The sequence below is a fragment of the Nicotiana tabacum genome, chromosome 8 (genome assembly GCF_000715075.1).
Source record: "Nicotiana tabacum cultivar K326 chromosome 8, ASM71507v2, whole genome shotgun sequence".
NCBI lineage: Eukaryota > Viridiplantae > Streptophyta > Magnoliopsida > Solanales > Solanaceae > Nicotiana > Nicotiana tabacum.
Window position 1 is genome coordinate 113,742,145 of NC_134087.1, and position 22,613 is coordinate 113,764,757.

General features: G+C 38.2%; 1 protein-coding gene across 1 annotated transcript; it reads left to right on the forward strand.

Annotated features, from left to right (window-relative positions):
• The first annotated feature begins 8,689 nt into the window (after positions 1 to 8,689).
• LOC107815637 (asparagine synthetase [glutamine-hydrolyzing]) lies at positions 8,690 to 12,805 on the forward strand. Its single transcript, XM_016641252.2, has 13 exons — positions 8,690 to 8,944; positions 9,630 to 9,768; positions 9,949 to 10,044; positions 10,125 to 10,266; positions 10,366 to 10,556; positions 10,626 to 10,787; positions 10,906 to 10,986; positions 11,082 to 11,303; positions 11,380 to 11,514; positions 11,590 to 11,670; positions 11,766 to 11,852; positions 11,957 to 12,064; positions 12,262 to 12,805. Exons 1-13 carry the CDS (start codon positions 8,865 to 8,867, stop codon positions 12,508 to 12,510), a joined length of 1,773 nt encoding a protein of 590 aa, XP_016496738.2. The 5' UTR covers positions 8,690 to 8,864; the 3' UTR covers positions 12,511 to 12,805.
• The last annotated feature ends 9,808 nt before the right edge of the window (positions 12,806 to 22,613 follow it).

Here is a 22,613-nt window from a genome sequence, read left to right on the forward strand (position 1 = left end):
CTGGTAATATCTCTACTTGTACATGATACTAATGTGAAACGAGTTTGAGTTGATCCAGGTAGTTCCATGAACATTATTCTGCTAAGAGTACTACGTGAGATGCAAGTTGAAGATAAATTAATACCAAAGGCGCATACTCTGTCTGGATTTGACAATTCTAGCGTAGTGACGAAATGGGAGGTAATACTTACAATATTCACAGAAGGAGTTGTCAAAGATATAAAGTTTCAGGTGGTAGATATGGAGATGGCTTACAATATGATCCTTGGGAGACCATGGATCCACGAGATGGATGTCGTTTCGTCAACCTTGCACCAAGTTATTAAATTTCCATCACCATGGGGAATATGTCAAATCTGTGGGGATCAACATCCATCTAGGAGCATCAACTCTGTAGCAGATTCAAGTACGGGAAATGAAGAAAAATAGCAATTACAGAATCCAGTTGAGGGTACCACAACACAAACCTCAACTGAACAAGGACGAACAGACGTGGACTCAAGGCCAGATGTTATTCAAGAACCAGAGAAAAATGAAAATATCAAAACAATGATTGAAGAACTGGAAGCTGTAATATTATTTGCACAATGGCCTGAAAGGAAAGTCTACATAGGGGCCAATCTAAGCCAAGACATGAAAGGTAAGTTGATTGAATTTTTAAAAACTAACGTGGATTGTTTTGCTTGGTCCCACTCTGATATGACAGGAATACCACCAGAGGTAATGACTCACAAATTAAATGAAGACCCATCGTATCCCCCTGTCAAACAAAAGAAGAGAAAGAAAGGAACTTTCAAACATCAGGTGATTCAAGATGAGGTTCAAAAATTACTAAAGATTGAGTCTATCCATGAGGTAAAGTATCCTAATTGGTTAGCCAATACTATTGTGGTACCGAAGAAGAATGGTAAGTGGCGAGTTTGTATAGATTACACAGACCTTAACAAAGCTTGTCCTAAAGATTCTTTTCTATTACCACATATAGATCAACTAATTGATGCTACTACAGGACATGAATTGTTAAGCTTTTTAGATGCGTATTCAGGATACAACCAGATCAAAATGGATCCAATAGATGAAGAAAAAATCTCATTTATAACAGACAGGGGGACTTACTGTTATAAAGTAATGCCTTTTGGTCTCAAAAATGTTGGTGCAACATATCAAAGACTAGTGACCAGAATATTTCAAGAACATTTGGGAAAAACAATGGAGGTCTACATAGATGACATGCTCGTTAAAACTCAACATTCAGGGGATCATATATCGCACTTGTCTGATACGTTTCAAATCTTGCGAAAATTCAATATGAAATTAAATCCGGAGAAATGTGCATTCGGTGTTACATCAGGTAAGTTTTTGGGTTTTCTTATTTCTAACCGTGGTATTGAAGTGAATCCCGCACAGATTAAGGCCATTGAAGAAATTCCTGACATGCTTACAAGTAAAAAAGAAGTGCAGAGGTTGACAGAAGAATTGCAGCCTTGGGGAGATTCATTTCTAAATCATCAGAAAAGTGCTTTAAGTTCTTTTTAGCTCTTAAAAGCAAGATCAGTTCGAATGGACTGAGGAATGTCAGCATGCACTCAAGTAAAAAAGAAGTGCAGAAGTTGACAGGAAGAATTGCAGCCTTGGGGAGATTCATTTCTAAATCATCAGAAAAGTGCTTTAAGTTCTTTTCAGCTCTTAAAAAGCAAGATCAGTTCGAATGGACTGAGGAATGTCAGAAGGCACTCAAAAATTTGAAGACATAACTGTCAAATCCGCCATTGCTCGCAAAACCAAAGGCTGGGGAAAGACTGCTCATCTACCTTGCTGTCTTAAAAGTAGCGGTAGGTGCTGTTTTAGTCCGTGAAGACCAAGGTAAACAATCTCCGATCTATTATGTTACCAAATCTTTATTAGATACGGAGACGCGGTATCCTTAATTAGAAAATCTAGCACTTGCATTAATCATGGCATCTAGAAAATTAAGGCCTTATTTTCAATATCATCCTATCGCTGTAGTAACTGCTTATCCCTTACGCAATATATTACATAAGCATTAGTTATTAGGTAGGTTAGCCAAGTGGGCTATAGAATTAGGTGAGTATGACATCATATACCAACCTAGAACCGCGATAAAATCTCAAGTGTTAGCAGATTTTGTGGCTGATTTTAGCCAAGGAATGCAATTAGAAGCAGAAAAAGAATTACAAGTGTTCAACGGATCTAATCCGGGGATTTGGACCTTATTTACTGATGGTTCGACTAATGTGAAAGGTGCAGGCTTAGGAATTGTTTTGTTACCACCTACAGGCGAAACCATTCGACAAGCCATTAAATGTCATTCTATAACTAACAATGAGGCAGAGTATGAAGCTGTGATTGCAGGTTTAGAACTGGCACGAGAACTTGGCATTAATCAGATTATAATCAAAAGTGATTCGCAGCTCGTAGTTAATCAAATGCTGGGGACTTATACGGCCAGGGAAGCACAGATGCAGCAGTACTTAGAGAAGGTACGGGATCTGATTAGGTAATTCCAAACCTAGAAGTTACGCAAATACCAAGAGATGAAAATGTCGAGGTAGATACCCTAGCTAATCTCGCATCTGCGGCAGACGTGGCAAGCAATGAAAATGCTTCTGTAATTCATTTGTTTCATTCAGTGCTCGATCTAGACAAAAATGAGGTAAATTTTAATAACTTAACTTGGGATTGGAGGAACGAGATTGTTGCTTTTTTGCAGTATGGTACCGTCCCTGAAGACAAGAGAAAAGCTCACGCGCTTCGAAAAAAGGCTGCCCGATATTGTTTAAAGCAAGACAATCTTTATCGAAAAATGTTTGGTAGACCCTTAGCAAGATGCCTCGGACATTCTCAGATAGAATACGTAATGAGAGAAATACACGAGGGGCATTGTGGAAATCACGCCGGAGGAAGATCACTGGTAAGAACCATAATTAGGGTAGGTTATTATTGGCCCAAAATGGAGGAAAAATCGGAAAATTTCATGGCTAAATGTGATAAATGCAAAAGGTATGGTAATAACATGCATAGACCTGCGGAGTTGTTACATCCGGTCATTGCACTGTTGCCTTTTATAAAATGGGGGATGGATATCGTGGGTCCGCTACCACAAGCAAAAGGACATGTAAAATTCTTGCTCGTACTCACTGACTATTTTACTAAATGGGTGGAAGCAGGAGCATTCAAACAGGTGCGAGAAAAAGAAGTTAGAAATTTCATTTGGCGAAATATCATATGTCGATTCGGTGTGCCAAAGGAAATCGTGTGTGATAATGGCCCTCAATTTATAGGCGCACAAATCACAGAGTTCTTTCAAAATTGGCAGATTAAAAGGATTACATCCACACCTTATCATCCGGTGGGTAATGGACAAGCTGAGTCAACAAACAAAATCATTATCAACAATTTAAAGAAGCGTTTGGAGGAATCCAAAGGTAATTGGCCAGAATTGTTACCTGGAGTTTTATGGGCATACCGCACAACAACAAAAACAAGTACGGGAGAAACACCATTTTCATTGGTTTATGGAGATGAAGCTTTAATTCCAGTTAAGATAGGAGAGCCAAGCACAGTTTTACACAAGCGTCAGAAGAGCCTAATTACGAAGAAATGCGCATAAATCTTGATCTACTTGAAGGAAAAAGAGAAGCTGCATTAATAAGAATGACAACACAAAAGCAGGTCATAGAACGATACTACAATCGAAAAACACGCCTAAGATTCTTCAAGATTGGGGACTTCGTGCTCAAAAAGGTTTTTCAATCTACGAAGGCAGCCAATGCGGGAAAACTAAGTCCAACCTGGGAAGGACCCTACAGGATTCATGATATCGCAGGGAAAAGAGCATACAAGCTGGAAACGATGGATGGCAAGATACTACCTTCACATTGGAATACTGTTCACCTGAAGAGATATTATTTCTAAGGAATACCCACGGTCAGGTATCTATATTTTAAAATTTAATTTTTGAATTGTTAAAATTTTACTAACGATTTTAGATGGTAGGCAAAAAGTTAGCCCGTAGTAAATGATGAATCACGACCTACAAGGCACGTGGAATAAATTAAAATTTTCGGTCTAGGGTTACAACTATTCTGATAGAAATTCATACGGGTTAAGCAGTCTTCATCTATAATCGCACCTCTGAGTCCCGTGTGTTTTTTCTTTTCAGGAAAGGGCCAAATGAGAGGAACAATCAAGTGCTCGAGGCTTCATACTTCAACGCTCAAACACTTGGGGGACTATATAATATACATAAGCATGTGTATAAAGAAGGCGAAGAAGATTGGGAAATAATCAAAGATCAAGCCTGAGAAGTTCACTCATTGAATGAGTCAAGTGCAGTGCAAAGTCACGAGCTAAGGCCAAAGAAAAACCGTATCATAGTTAGGGTAAAGGCAATGTACTGAAACGGGTTATAAATAAAAACCTTGTGTTAATTTAATGTACTTAAACATGTTATAAATAAAAACCTTGTGTTCATTTAATGTACTGAAATAGGTTATAAATAAAAACCTTGTGTTCATTTAATGTACTGAAATGGGTTATAAATAAAAATCTTGTGTTCATTTTTTGTTTTTGAAATCTGTTATAAGAAAAACAGTTACGAGAAAGTTATAAAAGCAATTCAAATACATGTAAAGTATTATTCAAAACTAGACAAAGTTCAAATAAAAACTTGTCAAAGTTATTTCAAGAAACATGTGTATTCCTATTTCTTTTATCGTATATTAACACCATTATGAAGTTGAGACGTCTTCTTCATTAAGTGTCGAATATAAAAGGGCCCTCTTTTATAAAATTCATGATTAATTCAAGTATTCATGAAATTAACAGAAGCATTTTTGAAGAATAAAAATGCAAGTTATTCAGTAAGTCCTAAAAAATAAAGGCAAGAATAAACAAAACAGAAGTTCAAACAGCAACGGAAACTTCTTAATATTAAAAAGGTTTAGACTAAATAACCCATACTGTAACGAACTTCCTCTGAGTCCATTGGAGTCCAACAACGAAATCCATAGTGATACACTCCCACTTCCACTCAGGAATCTCTATCTTCAGAAGCAAACCACCAGGTCTCTGATGCTCGTACTTTACTTGCTGACATTTTAAACACCGAGCTACATGTGCTTATATATCCTTCTTCATCTTTCTCCACCAATAATGCTGCCGCAAGTCCTGATATATCTTAGCGGTGCCCGGATGAATAGAATACCGAGAACTGTGGGCCTCCTCTAGAATCAACTCACGAAGCCCATCCACATTAGGCACACAAACACGACCCTGCATCCTCAAAACTCCTTCATCACCAACCGTAACCTGTGTGGCATCACCGTGCCTCACTGTGTCCCTAAGGGCAAACAAATGAGGGTCATCATACTGCCCATCTCTGATGCGCTCAATTAAGGAAGACCGAGCAACTGTGCAAGCTAAAACACGATTGGGCTCAGAAACATCTAACCTCACGAACTGATTGGCCAAGGCCTGAACATCTAATGCAAGCGTTCTCTCACCGACTAGAATGTACGCAAGGCTGCCCATACTGATTGACTTCCTACTCAAAGCATCGACCACCACATTGGCCTTCCCGGGATGATACAAGATGGTAATATCATAATCTTTCAATAGCTCCAACCACCTTCTCTGCCTCAAATTGAGCTCCTTTTGTTTGAAGAAATACTGCAAACTCTTATGATCCGTGAACATCTCACACGACACGCCATATAGATAGTGCCTCCAGATCTTCAGCGCGTGAACAATGGCTGCTAGCTCCAATTCATGAACTGGATAATTCTTCTCGTGAATTTTCAGTTGCCGCGAAGCATATGCAATAACCTTGCCAGCATCAATACCGCACCAAGTCCAATACGAGATGCGTCACAATATACCGTATAGGGCCCTGAATCTATGGGCAACACCAACACCGACGCCGTAGCTAAAGCTGTTTTGAGCTTCTAAAAGCTCGCTTCACACTCGTCTGACCATCTGAACGAGGCACCCTTCTGCGTCAGCCTGGTCAATGGGGCTGCTATAGATGAAAACCCCTCCACAAACAGACGGTAATAACCCGCCAATCCCAAGAAACTACGGATCTCTGTGGCTGAAGTAAGTCTAGGCCAATTCTGAACGACCTTAATCTTCTTAGGATCCACCTGAATATCCTTTGCTGATACAACGTGACCCAAGAAAGTAACTGAACTCAAGCAAAACTCACATTTCGAAAACTTAGCATATAACTAGCTGTCTCTCAGAGTCTGAAAAACGATCCGAAGATGCTGCTCATGCTCCTCTCGACTGCGGGAGTAGATCAAGATATCATCAATAAACACAATCACAAAGAAATCCAGGTAAGGCTTGATCACCTGGTTCATCAAATCCATAAATGCTGCTGGGGCATTTGTCAGCCCAAATGACATCAATAGAAACTCATAATGTCCATACCGAATCCGGAAAGTGGTCTTAGGGACATCAGATGCCCTAATCCTCAACTGATGGTAACCTCAAATCGATCTTTGAAAACACCTTGGCACCCTGAAGCCGATCAAATAAGTCATCAATCCTCAGCAATGGATACTTCTTCTTGATGGTGACTTTGTTCAACTGCCGATAGTCTATGCACATCCTCATCGACCCATCCTTCTTCTTTACAAACAACACCGGCGCACCCCAAGGCGAGACACTAGGTCGAATAAAGCCTTTATCAAGCAAATCTTGCAACTGTTCCTTCAATTCTTTCAACTCCGGCGGGGCCATGCGTTATGGCGGAATAGAAATGGGCTGAGTGCTTGGGACTTCGGAATTCCATTCCGGGCATACGCCCAGGTCCCATATTTTACTACGGACCCACCGGGCTTGGGACCTCGGAATTCTTTTATCAAAAATTTATTTCTCGGGTTTGGGACCTCGGAATTCGATTCCGGGCATACGCCCAGGTCCCATATTTTACTACGGACCCACCGGGACCGTCAAAACACAGGTTCGGGTTCGTTTTCTCATAACATTGACCGAAGTCAACTAAAATCAACTTTTTAGACCAAAAATTATTATTTCATCAATTTTTTACATAGAAGCTTCCCGAAAACGCGCCCGAACTACATACGCAAATCGAGGCGAGATAAAATGAAGTTTTTAAGGCTTCGGAACATGAAATCGAGTTCTAAAACATAAAATAATCCTTTGGGTCATCGCAACGAAGAACAACAGAAACAATATAACTCACAAGTAATTCATCTACCACTTACAAAGGAACAATCAAAATATTTAATTGTTCCTATATTATTCAATTGATTCGTTCAATACCAACAAAATCAGACCGAACGAATTTGTGGAGAAAGCAGACAATTTGAATGATATTTGTGGAGAAAGCAGACTATTGCTGCCTTCAACTAGCCATTTTTTTAGCTATTCCATATTTAAAATCTTTCCTTAGTTTTATATTCAAAAAATTTCTTTACGTATTTAATTAACTCATTTTGAAGATAATAAGATACTCGTAAAAAAAAGCGAACGATATTTCACCAAGGACCTTCATGTTTTTAGTATTTTAGTAGTAGTATTAATTAAGATAATATAGATTACTTATCTATCTTAAATCAAACACTAATCCTAATCCATATTCAACATGATTAATTAGGAAGTTGGAACCAATGAGAGCTAATGGCTTGTTTTTAGTTTCAAAGAGTATTTGTAAACACGTTAACAGCTGAATGCACAGTACACAATTTTTGACTTTAGTAACTCCACGAGAAAATAGTGCCTTTGCTGACTCATCTCGTACCAATCTAAAATGGATAAACCCTGACGTGTCAAATAAACTTCTCCAAACAAAGAGCTACCACGTGTTCACGACAATTGGTTGTCCCAGTATATTCCACATGGAGATGGAGTGCTGAAAGATGCTAAAATGGGATATCCTCCATCTATTTAATATCCACCGTTTAAATTTATATAAGGGTTAAGAAAGAAAGTAGGATATTTAGAACTTGTAAATCTAAATATACTATATTATACTTAATGAATTTTTTAAAATTAAATTGCTTTTAAATATAAAAAATTGTCATTTGTTTTGGTCCATAAACAAGGAAAAGCGCCACATACAAAGGAATAGAAGGAGCTGAGCAATGTTATCATATCCTAGTCGATGACTAGCTCTTAAGAAATTGTCATTTAAAAATTGTTATTTGGTGAATTGAACTATAACTTGATTATGTCGTGAATAATATAGTAAAAATTGTTGTAGGTGATCAATAATACAAAGAATTGTTACAATTGAATAGTCCGATTAAAGGAATAATATAGTAACTTTTTTCCCCAATATTTATATCAACAAATAAATGTAAGATAGTCTTTACACTTAAATTTTACCCGCTAAAATTAAATTACTTAGACTTGTGTAAACATAATTTCTAAAAACAAAACGTAGCATGGATTATGAAGAGTTATATGCTAAAACTTGAATGCCATAATAATTATCTTAACACAAGAGATTACATTATTAAACGAACGTCACATCATTTTTTAATATCAGGATTAGACTTAAGATGCGGCGACCAAACAACCCTCTAAGAAAAGGAGAAAAGGAAAGAAATCGAACCGAAGAAACGTCGCCGCTTGAAAGGTAGTTGTTGATGTGCCCATTGGAACGCCTATAAATAGAAGGGCCTGTTTGCCACTAAGCAATGCATTAACTTAGGAAACGTACTCCATTGTGTCTTAGTACGTGGCCATCTCTCCAAAAATCCTGCATAGCCTTCTCTTTATCTGTTTTATTATACTATCATCTTTATTATCCAATCATCTTTAAAAAAAAAAACTAGTGTTTTTGTACTAAGATAACATTTAAAGTAACAATCATGTGCGGGATCTTGGCTGTTTTGGGTTGTTCTGATGATTCTCAGGCCAAAAGGGTTCGTGTTCTCGAGCTCTCTCGCAGGTAAATTATATTTCCCTTCTTTTCTGTATTGTTAATGTTATTGTGTTGCGTTATTATATTGATTCTTTTTATGAGAAAGTAGTTTCCTGAACGTTTGCATTTTAGAATAAAAGAAGACTAAAGCTTAAGATAGATTATATATTTAGATATTCTTGACGTGGACCTATATCTTAGATTCACAATATAATTTTCTCGGACCAACTGTTTTAGCATGACTTGTAAATGATGTTGATATGAAAAGCTGTGATTTAATTAGTAGGAGTAATTCATTTCCATGTTACAATTACTTATCTTTCTCCTCCTTGTGTTCTTGCCACTGCTAGAGGCAGATCTATAATTCCTACTTAGAGTATTGAACACATTGTACTTTTGAAATTGTAAGTGTGCAGTTTAATATTTGTTAAAATTTTGAAGGTTTTTTTAATTACATGTATATCGTGACGTTATATAGCCTCTCTACCCGCATAAGGTAGGGGTAATGTCTGCGTACAAATAGGCTGATTTCACTCTGTGTTCAGTTGAATCAATATATGCGGCATCCACCACTGTTTGCAAATGCATGGGAATGGAAAAGTCATGCCTCATCACTGTCACACATGATTTTTATTTATTTATTTATTATATATGATTCTTTAAATCTATTAGTGGGTACTGAATCTTGCTAACTGATCGATTGATGAAACAGGTTGAAGCATCGTGGACCAGATTGGAGTGGGCTGTATCAACATGGGGACTGTTACTTGGCACATCAGCGTCTAGCTATTGTTGATCCTGCTTCCGGTGATCAACCTCTGTTTAACGAAGATAAGACGATTGTTGTTACGGTGGGTGCTTTTAATTTCATGTTTACTCTCATTTCTTGCTCAGTTTACTGATGAAAACGAAACTAATGCTGATAACTATCAACCAATCAACCACATACAAGTAGGGGTCGACTATATGATTCATTATATCCTTTCCTCTATTCAAATAGTTGATGATTAATTTCATGCCAAAAATTTCAGGTAAATGGAGAGATCTACAATCACGAGCAACTTCGTAAGCAAATGCCTAATCATAAGTTCCGGACTGGCAGTGACTGTGATGTCATTGCACACCTAGTGAGTACTCATCTTCCAACTTAGGAAACATGTATGTATATGTAAAATTATTCCCTGATTATATTATGTACATTAATCAGTATGAAGAACATGGAGAAGATTTTGTGGACATGCTGGATGGGATCTTCGCTTTTGTGTTATTGGATACTCGAGATAACAGCTTTCTTGTTGCTCGTGATGCCATTGGAATTACTTCCCTTTATATTGGTTGGGGACTTGATGGTAAGATTCCATATGATTTTCTCACTTAGATTTTGTTATTGCAAATGAATATGTTGAATCCTTATATGTACTAATTGTTGTAATTCTGTTCCTTCTCAGGGTCTGTATGGATATCATCTGAGCTTAAGGGCTTGAATGATGACTGCGAACATTTTGAAGTTTTCCCACCAGGGCACTTGTACTCTAGCAAGAATGGCGGCTTTAGGAGGTGGTACAATCCTCCTTGGTTCTCTGAGGCCATTCCTTCCACTCGTTATGATCCCTTAGTTCTCAGGCGTGCCTTTGAAAATGTGAGTTAATATTGTTGTTGTTGAAATGGATCCAACATGTTGGTTTTAAGGCTATATATCATTTTGCAGGCTGTTATCAAAAGGTTGATGACTGATGTCCCCTTTGGTGTTCTCCTCTCCGGGGGACTCGATTCATCCTTGGTTGCTTCGATTACTGCTCGCTACTTGGCTGGTACAAAGGCTGCCAAGCAGTGGGGAGCACAGCTTCATTCCTTCTGTGTTGGCCTTGAGGTCAGATAATCTTGAGACTTGTGTGATTACAACATTAATAACGACAACACCTCATTCACAAGCTAGTAAGGTCAGCTATATGAAATCTGATACCGATTTGCTTGCTTTCACCGAACAGGGCTCACCGGATCTCAAGGCTGCAAGAGAAGTTGCTGACTACTTGGGAACCGTTCACCACGAGTTTCACTTCACCGTTCAGGTTTTGATGGAGCAACTCTATTTTCACTTGATCTATCATCCTCTTCGTTTCTCCTTTGTTTACCTGATGGCAAATGACATGTGTTGTATTTGCAGGATGGAATTGATGCAATTGAAGATGTTATTTACCATATTGAGACATACGATGTAACGACAATCAGAGCAAGCACTCCTATGTTCCTTATGTCGCGTAAGATTAAGTCACTAGGAGTGAAGATGGTCATATCTGGGGAAGGATCTGATGAAGTGTTTGGTGGCTACTTGTACTTTCACAAGGCTCCCAACAAGGAAGAGTTCCACAAGGAAACATGTCGCAAGGTATAAGAAAGTGCTTCCAGTTCCTAGTTTAAATAGGACAAGGAGTTGAGAAAATGTTGATTTTTTCCCTATGCAGATTAAAGCGCTTCACCAATATGACTGCTTAAGAGCAAATAAGTCAACATCTGCATGGGGTTTAGAAGCTAGAGTCCCTTTCCTAGATAAGGAGTTCATCAATGTTGCCATGAGTATTGATCCAGAGTGGAAGTTGGTAAGTAGTTGACCCCCAATTGTTGATCGAATAAACAATCAACTGTCCCTAAAACTATGTATTTATTCATTTCAGATTAAACCAGAGCAAAGGAGGATTGAAAAGTGGGCTCTAAGGAGGGCCTTTGATGATGAGGAGCATCCTTATCTCCCAAAGGTGTACTAAATCGCCATTTTCAAACTGATTTGCAAATGATTTTGAATGTTATATTATTAATCAAACTAACAATTTACTCATTACATTCCTTGCAGCACATCCTGTATAGGCAAAAAGAACAATTCAGTGATGGCGTGGGCTATAGTTGGATAGATGGACTCAAAGCACATGCTGAACAACATGTGCGTTTCAATGACTAATCAACGACTTTCTACTGCTCTTATTTATCTTCCAATGCTTGTTTGTTTTAAAGCTGACCGAGGAAACAAATTTTTTCCTTTAATAGGTGACCAATAGGATGATGTTTAATGCTTCACATATATTCCCTCATAACACACCCATTACAAAGGAAGCATACTACTATAGGATGATTTTCGAGCGCTTTTTCCCACAGGTAATTTGTTCAGATAATAGTGAGAATTTATGATAAATGGACTAATTTACGTTTGTTGTCGATTTTGCAACCTTCCAACAGTGTGAGCAAGCTCACATAATCGGAATTTTTTGTTCAAATAATAATGCATTGGAAATCATAATGCTAAATTGAGATTTACTTTTAACCATGTTCCTCTACCATTTTTGGTTCTGCAGAATTCAGCTGGGCTAACCGTTCCTGGAGGAGCAAGTGTGGCGTGTAGCACAGCTAAAGCTGTAGAGTGGGATGCTTCTTGGTCAAAGAACCTTGATCCTTCAGGCAGGGCTGCTATTGGTGTACATAACTCGGCTTATGAGAATCATGTACCTGCTATGGCTAATGGGAATTTGGCCACAAAAATCATTGGCCGTGCGCCGTCTATGGTAGAAGTTGGTGCTGCTCATGAGCTCACAATAAGGAGTTAGCAGCAGTTTATTATTATTATTATTATTATTATTAATATTATTATTATTATTATTATTATTATTATTATTATTATTATTATTATTATTATTATTATTATTATTATTATTATTATTATTATTATTATTATTATTATTATTATTATTATAAGTTTTAGTCTATTGTCATTGTTAAGGGAAGAGGCAGCATGTCTTTTAGCTGTTCTGCTACATTAAAAAGCATCCGGTCATGTATTATATAGAATAAAGACCAGATGAGGGTGGTTTTAAGCCGAACAATATTAATACTATTGTTGGATTAGCAAGTCTTAGGAGCTTTTCAGTTTTCTACTTAAACTATCATATTTTTGTCAGTTTCCTACTTAAACTATTCGAAGTCCCCAAAATCCTCCCGAACTATATTGTCCTTCGTATTAAAACCCCGGGCTTGGGAGTGCGCGGTAGCGGTAAAAAGGGGAGAAATTAAAAAATAGCCAGATTTACAAGTGGTCATTCAAAAATAGCCACAGTTTCAAAAGTAATCGAAATTTAGCCATTTTTCATGTAAAGATAAATCTGAACGAAAGCACTGTTGAGATTCCATCATAATATGCTGGAACTTTCCGAGTGTTCGAGTTCAAATTTTTTATATATGAGATTCCATCATAATATGGTGGAACTTTCCGAGTGTTGGAGTTCCAACATAATATGCTGGAAGTTCATACACAGGTGCACCGATCTCCAGTATATTATGTTGGAACTTTTCATGTTGCAGCAAAATAGTGGCTATTTTTAATGACTTTGTAAACGCTGGCTATTTTTGAATGACCAGTCCGAAAATTGGCTAGCCCGTGCTATTTTTACGGTGAAAAGCCATCAAAATGGCCCACCTAACAAAAAATAATGGCTAATTAGTCTAACTCTCTTTCAAATTTATTTTTTAATAAATATTCTCCTATTTCAGTTGTATACATCTTTCTTCCTAAATTTTCACCATTCTTCCTTATTTGTTTTACCTTTCTTCTTTGTTCTTCACCTTGTTCTTTTTTTTTAAAACCTTTTTTCTTCAATTCTTCATATGGGTTTCTTCTGGAAAAAAATTTCCCTCTTTTATTTCCCCTAAAATTATTTATTTTCTTTCTTGTTTTAGTCTTCTTTCTTTCATGTCTTACACTTATTTTTGAAAGAATACCAATTTAAATCTTTTTATTAAACTCAACACCTTGTAAAGAATAAAGTTGAATCTCTTGAACCTTTTTATGTAATATGGAATTAGAGAATGTAATTGCCGGATAATTAATTTTTTATTTGGAAAATTTTATTTTGTGTAATCTTTTTTATGTAATATAAGATGATTTTTAAGAAATGCAACACTATATGGCTTTATTTATATTTTAACTATGCTACAAAATGAATATTTATAAGAACTTATCAATTGGAGTCCAGCATAAAGCACAATCACAATTAAACCAAATATTAATACAGTACATTAGATATTATTTTGGCAAAGAATCCTAGAATTAATCAATTATTCTAGAGTAATACATCATGAGTAAACTATATAAAAAAAACTGTGTACAAACTATAGGGGAATATAGTTCAGGGAGGTTTTGGGGACACCAGATGGTTTAAGTAGGTAACTAAGAAAAAAGTGATAGTTTAGGCAGGTTTTAGGCTGAGTTAAATAGCCACGTGTAGTCGTGTAGTGCTACATGACACATTTTTTAGACTACAAAGAGGGGCAGCTGTGAGCACGTGATTTTTGTTTCGCGCGACAATCGCTCCAAAAGAAATAAAAAAAAATAACAATTGGTCCTGCTGTACAATTTTTGGATTTTTACATGGCACTTTGTTAATTATTTATGATTTTTGCCCATTTTTATTTTTATTAAAAACAAAATACAAAAAATGTATGTGTCATGCATAATTTGAACCGTAACCCGGTTGTTAAATAGAAAATCATAAATAGGCATCTTTGTCCGTGATTTTGTTTTGTTTGATTTTACCTGTTTTAAAATATTTTTATGCGCGTGCAAATAATTGTATTAAGTGTTTATGAAATTTTATTTACTTAGGTTTTGTTTTAAAAATAAAAAAATAAAAAAATAAAAAATAATAATAATAATAAAAAAAAGGAGATGCAGAATTGGGTTTAAAAATCGGTTGGGCTTACTTTTATTGTTAATTCAAAGCCCAAAACAACCCAACCCAAAACCCCATGTAAACCCGGTCCAGACCAGCTAGCCTCAAGGGGCGTTCCAAACGACGCCGTTTTGATCCAGTCTGATCTGGGCCGTTGATCTCAGATTGATCAACGGCCAAGATCTCTCACCCCAAACCCACTAACAGACCCGACCCGTCTCACCCGGACCGACCCCAACCCTTTACCCTTGAAACGACGCCGTTCCCTGTTAGTCGAAGGATCCTGGCCCTTCATCACATCTCATCCAACGGCCAGGATCCACCTACCCACTAACTATATAAACTCATAACCTTACCCTGCCCCCTATCCGAACCCCAGCCTTCATCGTCTTCACAAGAACCCCAAACCCTAGAGCCGCCTCTGTACACCTTCACCATGAAAGCCGGCGGCATGAACGCCGGTGGCCTTCACCTTAACACCATAGAACCCCCTCACCGCCCTGAACATTGATCTGTTGGCCGTTTAGTTCGAATCCCTTCCCACCTTCTCGAATCTTCATTTGAAGATTCGAGTCGGAACCCGATTTACACCAATCGACCTCAACTTCACACCAGACAGTCCCCAGACCCCCTCGTGACCAAACCATGCTTGGTTTGGTCCGAATCTAACCAGGGAAACACGAATCCCAGATCTAATTTTTTGAACCCTAGTTTTCTCCATGCATGTTCCATATCTGTTCAAGCCGAAGAGATTAAGGTCTAATGGACCTTAATCGAAGTGTTTCTCATTTGAGAAACACTTCGATTAAAGTCCGTTCAGCCTTAAGAAAGGTCTGTCCGAATCCAAATTAAGGCTTTTGATTTTTCGAGTTTTAAGGTGAGTTTTGCTTTTCTTTTCTTATTTCTGTTAGTCCATGTTCGTTTTCAAGATCTGTTCATATTTTGTGTAATTCATTTCGAATTTTATCAACTGTGTCCTGTCCACTTTGCCGGAACCTCGGTGTTTTGAGTCCTTCTTCTGTTTTGTTCTGATAATGTGTATGTATGTATTTGTTGTGCAATTAACTGAATCTCAAATTTGAACCGATTAACTGACTCCTCAAGTACAATTCTGTTTGGTCAGTACAATTCAAATCATGTGTCGATACTGTTAAATGTCTAATTTTTGGCTACGATTGTATGTGTTATAACTAATATAGTCGAGTCGACATGTGTCGTCAATTAGTTTCAGATGTTGAACAATAACAAATTGATCTGCTTCTGTTAAGCATTGTATGAATCAGTTAGGAATTGAATTTAGCTACTTATAGTTGTTAATCTGAATCAGAAATATAAAAAAAGATTGGTTTTGTTTAGTTGCAGTCAGAATTGGAGGGCATGTGCACTTGTGCACAACATGTGCACTTGTGCACAACATGGGCATAAAGGCCTTTGTTACATTTAAAATAGTTTGACAGCATATGCTGTCAGATTATACCATGCTGCCCAATACCCTGCTTTAGTTTAAGAAGTATTAAACCTCTTTCAAAAGAGTAAGTCTGCCAGGGAATGTGATGGGGTTCTAATACTTAAAAGTTTGAGTGGAAACTGAAAAGGAGGGAGCACATGGGAGGGTGTTTTGAGATTGATGAACAGGCTGTTAAAGGGCTAAGTTTTAGGCTTATAAAAGGGGGGAAGAGGGAGACATACAGGGAGGGAAGAGAGAACTGGGAGGGAATTAAGAAGAAGGAGAGCTGAAGTTCTGGGGGATAGATACACACACACAGACAGAGAAAAAGAGAATACACACAGAAAACTTAGTTTGGAGATTGAGAGCTGAAGCTCTGAAAAACAGAAAAACTGGAAAAGAACTCTGTTTGATAACACAGACAGACAAAACTAGAAATTGCATTCTTATTTGCTGTCTTGATTTCACTGGTCTTGATCTGTTTGTTCAACACTGATTTCTTCTAAATCCAACTGAGTCTGCTGGTTGTTTGTTGGTTTACTCTGGGACTTGGTCTAGCTGGGATCTTGATTCTACCCCAATTGTTTCATTTGTTGCTGCTGCTGCTATTCTGTTTTTGCTGCTGCTGATTTCCCTATCTTCTTCCTCTTCTCCTTTGCATTTTCAGTATTTCCAGGTACATATTTCGAGTCTCACATTGGTGTAGCTGATTGTAACATTGAAAAGCATGAATTGAAAGATCTGAAGGAGTTATAATCATCCGCTGTTTATTGACTGCCTTTTTCATAAATGTTGCTAAGTCGTGTAAATTTTAGTTTGTAGTTCAATAGAGAAGTACATTAGTAAGTTTGTATCTGATTGAAGCCTATGCTGATTTTAAACCACAATATGCAATTGATTTAATGGTATATAGGATGTAACTACAATTCATGGAATATGCAACCATTAGTATAGTTGTTAATTCAAAATCCGTTCTTCAGCATGCTTCGAATATATAGGTTGTTTAATCCCGCAAAAATACAATACAGTTTTTTTTAGATTCTTGGGTTGCAATTTTATTAGGCATGTTTAAGATAGTTTTTTTTACACCATAGGTAGCATCCTTTGGTAAGGAATTCCATTAATCTTGTTTAAGCAATTTAATTTAAATTCGACTCAAGGATGTTTGTTCGGTTTAAGCGTTGTACTTCGTCAGCTCGTATGTGATTTCTTTGACAAATTAAAGCATTTTTCCATGAAGTATAATGTTTTCTCCACTTTGTAAATAATTGATCAGAAATTGATAAGAATCCAGATTGGGCCCAAACATATAATTAAATTAGCATGTACCTTTTTTTCTTCTTCTAGTTTTAGAGGCAAACGCATTAGAAATGTAGCCACTTTAGGATATCCTTTCTAAAATAGAGACGAGCCTCGCTAAATGAAAAATGCAAATTGCGGGGCCCTCAATAACTAGCCATAACAAATACTTAGAATTTGGGACAGGCCAGTTAGTGAATTTCATGGCCTTCCCCAAGAATTATAACACGTTAGACTCTTTAGGCACGGTTTAATTAAATAACAGTCTTAAACTCGGGTGCACATTGATGTGACCCAAATCCAAATCTCAACGGAGTCAAGATGTGTCGACGACCACGGGTGCATTGATTGTGACGTGGTTCGAGATACATTTCCACGACGTTGCAATTCTATAAAAAAATAAAAAAATGATAATAATAAAAGCGGTTTAAACTTAATAAAAGCACGTAAGTCATAACATGCATTTAAATCAGATATTTAGCCATTATAACAATTTAAGCGACCGTGCTAGAACCACGGGATTCGAGGGTGCCTAACACTTTCCCTCGGGTCAACAGAATTCCTTACTTAGAATTTCTGGTTCGCAGACTTCATTTGGAAAAGTCGAAAATTTCCTCGATTTGGGATTCAAGATAAACCGGTGACTTGGGACACCAAAAACCAAACCTTTCCCAAGTGGCGACTCTGAATTAAATAAATAATCCCATTTCGAATATTGTCACTTAAATTGGAAAAACTCCCTTCGGGGCGGGCGCGCAAAAAGGAGGTGTGACAGCTCTGGCGACTCCGCTGGGGAAAAGTTCCCAGAACCACTGGTTCAGGGTTCAAGAATTCGAGCTTAGAATAATTGTTATATTTGGCTTTATTATCTGATCTTTATTACATGTTTTTGCATAACGTGCTAAATGTTGTCTTTTACCGCTTTGATATTATTTGAACTGTATATAAACTGTGCCGAAACCCTTCTCTTCTTACCTCCGGGGAGAAGCTCGCTGGTCGAGACTCCCTATTCTGTTAGTGTCAATACCTGAAATAAGAAAGAGGTCGGACAAGTTACAAAGCCGGACGATCTCGTGGGTCCCCGGTACGTAGCCCCCTCCTCGACTCGAGTTGTCCGCTCGGGTACACAGTCTAGAACAAATACCCAGGTTACGAACCTAGAATAACTTGACTTCATGCCAGATCCCTAGTAGGAACGCTTATTTGCATCATGTTGCATTTGACTTAGGGGACTCAACACAGGGGTTGGGTCCGTCTAGGACAGGCAACCGGAAATGAAAAGACCATCCTGCTGCATCCTATTTGTTTTGCGCATTTATTTGCTTCAGTTCCGCATGCTGACCGGTTTTTAAAAAAAAATTAAAAAAGAAAAATAGTAGCGTAGGGAGATAATTACTTCTTTTGGAAAAACCAATGTCTGAGTAGTGTCGAAACCTCGCCGGAATTTCTTCTCTTCTAAAATATATATAAATAAAAGAGATTGTCTTCTAGTTTGATTTTAAAAAAAATATAAAAATTTTCTTTTTATCATTTTCAAAATCAAAAAAAAAGAGAAGGTATTGATTTAAAAGTAAAAAAACGGAAAATTCATAATTCAAAAAAAAAATGTTGTTTCTTTTGTAGTACCCCTTTTATAAATTCAGACTAATAGTCCAAATATTTCCTAAAAAAAAAATAATAAATATTTTCTTTAGTCTTTATCTCTTTTCAAAAATAGTATAAAAATATATATTCTTGTTTTCTAGGTTTATTTGATTTTCTCTATTCACGATAGCCCGAACTACGCCGGTTTGATTCTCACCGGATGTGAGATACGTAGGCAACCCTCGTCGGGTTCAACCCCATTTTGCTAAAATAGCCAAAATCAATGAATAAAAAAAAATGTGTTTCAAACTTTAAAAAAGAGTCGTAAATAAATCAGGTGATGTTGTTTTGTCATAAATAGCCGAATGTTCCCGAAAGGGACGCCGGAAGGTTGACTTTGCATAAACAGCCACCTTTGAGTCATTTTTTTAAAGGTTTGGCCCAATTGACCCACACAGCCTTAAAATCCTTGTCACCGAGGCGTTGAAAGGCCGTGTTGGCAACATTGAGTTTTCTAATTCGAAAACGATAAAAAGTCATAAATAAATCGGGTGATGCTGTTTTGTCATAAATAGCCGAATATTCCCGAAAGGGACGCCGGAAGGCTGACTTTGCATAAATAGCCACCTTTGGGTCTTGTTTAGTATTTTGTCCAGTTGACCCACACGGCCTTAAAATCTTCGTCCTCAAAGTGTTTAAAGGCCGTGTTCAAAACTTGATCCCTTTTGTAAAATATTTTTTTTTTGAGTCAAAATCATTTTTGTTGAAATCACCTTAATAAATGTGCAGGATGAGCACGATGCAAAATGAACATTTTTCAATAATGACCAAAATCCCTGTCAAGTTACGGCTATGGTGGAATGATCTAGGCGCTGAAGGACAAAATGAGGTCAAGAAATATCTGAAAGGTCTCGTGGGTTTGTTGGAAATCCAGCCTCGGGGAGATATCATAAGAGCTTTGGTTACCTATTGGGACCCGGCGCACAATATTTTCCATTTCTCTGATTTTGAACTCACCCCGACTTTGGAAGAAGTGGCCGGATACATCGGGAATGCTGAACTTCCTTTAAGGCAAAAATACTTGGTCGCCCCAAGAGTTGTCACGGTACATCGGTTCCTAGATTCATTGAAAATACCCAGAACGGTCCACAACCCGGATCTGGCAGCCGGATTTTGTACTCCATGCTTCATATATGATAGGTACGGTCATGAGGGGGGATTCAATAATCCAATCAACAAACTGTGCAGCAAAGGTGTTCGTCAGAAGTGGGACAAACACAGACGGATAGCGTTCATGATGATGTTCCTGGGCCTTCTGGTATTTCCAAGGAAAGACGGAAACATTGATTTGAAGATATCCGGGGTCGTCAGCACTTTACTCACGCAAAGTGACAGTACTCTCGCACCTATGGTGGTATCTGACATCTTTCGAGCTCTTACAGCTTGTAAAGCTGGGGGAAATTTCTTCGAAGGTTGTAACTTGCTCCTACAAATATGGATGACCGAGCACCTCTGCCATCATTCCGAGATTTTGAGCCATGGTTCCCCGGAAAAGACTTGCATAGAAGAATCTTACACGAGAACCAAAGAGATCAGTTTGCCCAAAGGATTCCTGGCATGGACCTCGTTCTTTCAAGCTCTTACTGCCAGCCAAATATAATGGACGCTAGGATGGTTGCCTGTTGATGAGATCCTATATATGTCGGCAGCTAAAACTTGTTTCTTACTGATGGGGCTTAAGGGCATTCAACCTTACGCACCCTGCCGAGTTTTGAGACAGTTCGGAAGATGCCAGACAGTACCTCATGAGGAAGATCTTAGCACTCAAGCAATTGAGATAAGTCCTAACGGACAATTCCCAGAAGCAAAGATTCGCCAAATCTGGAGTGAGTGTCAATATTTGAAATCAGATACTTGCGTGCGGGATCGAGCCAAAGGAGAGACAGCGCCAGGTTACCTTGCATGGTATAGAAGGGAATTTGAGCATGAAAGGCTGGCTAAGAGACCCCACATCCGGAATTTCACCGAATCATCGTAAAGGCAGTGGGATTGGTTAGCAAAGGAAAGAGGCTATTGCGCCGAAATCAGCAGGTTAAAGCAACAAGTAGAAGGCTTGAAATATGAGCACAACGTGCAAGCTGCCACCAGTCTGGGAGAGCGGAACAGGTTAATTCAGGAAAACGAAATGCTCAGAGCCCAGATCAAACAGATAAAGGTGGATGCAGATAAACAGCCAAGGCGTCGATCAGACGAGCAGCTGATAAAAAGGTTAAAAAGTGAAATCAGGGAATGGCAAGATGGTTTGGAGAAATCTGAAAACATCATAGCGGAGCTCAGGGCACAGTGGGATACAAGAACAGATAAGCATCACCGATACTTGAATCAATTGGAAGGCGATCATGAGAAAACTGTTGCTAAAATAAAGAGAGAGATGGCTGCGTTTGAGATCAAAGCAGTTAATCAGGCCAAGGATTTCCAAATTGAGAGCAGATACTGGTACGACTCAATGGCCCAGATGAAGTTGGAAGTAAGGCGATTGAAGCATCAGCATATACAGGATACTCAAGTATTCAAGATATGCAGCGATCAGATAAAACGCCTGCTCGTAGAGAAGAAGCAAACCAGAGATAGGATCAAGGCCATTGCCCATGCCATCACCAGACGATGTCTACGATGTGAGAACATGTCCAGCGTTACCGTCCTCTCGGCAGTGATGGGTTATGTCAAGCAGACTATGCACGAGCTGGAGCAACTTGAGAGGGATCTCACGCCTAGGACCGCGGCGAGGCCGAACGATGCCCCGCGGACACCAATTTTCAAAACCATAATGCACTCATAAGTCAAATCTGTATCTTAGCATCTTCTGCCTGTTTTTCCCATCAGGGTGATTTTTAGTCTATTTTGAGTCTAGGTTTATTTTCGAAGTTTGCTTTTTCTTTTGCAAAATGTAGTTTGTAATAGACCATTTCAACAATAAAGAGGTTGCTTCTTTTACGCTCATTTGTGTTTTTCGAACTACGTAATGATCTGATTCACGTAGGCATCGTGATACGTAGGCAATCCTCATCGGATCAGGTCGCATTTCTTTTACTGCAAAATAAAGAAAAAAAAATATAATAATAAAAAAAAGTGGAAAAACTAACAAAGAGGAAAAATGCCGGAATGACGCATGCTCTCGTAGCAAACATATAGTAATCCACTTAACTGTATAGGTGCATCATGCCCAACGTGAGATTAACTATCTGTTATTTGCTGCAAATTAACCGGGCGTTTGTCGTTGAGTATCCAGGGTTTTTGAAAAGACGGTTGGTTTGGTGAAAGTCTGGCCTCGCACTCATACTTCACGAGGTCAAGGGGAAGAGTTCAACTACCTATTGTTAGGACCAGAAGCAGTACTCACACTTACTTCACCAGGTCAAAAGGAAGTGTGGAAATGTCTTCAGAAATTCCATTGCAAACAATCCCTGTTTCCGAGGAGAGCTCGATCTCAGCCGTCCTCACACCTGAATCCGCAACTGCGGAGGAAAATAGAATCCTACGGCTCCGCATGTTGGAAATGCTGGACGACTGGAATAATGGGAAAGAGCCGCCAAGTGTCATCCCCGGATTCCCTGAATTATTCTCCAGGTCAAGTGGGACTTCTAATGTCCCCATA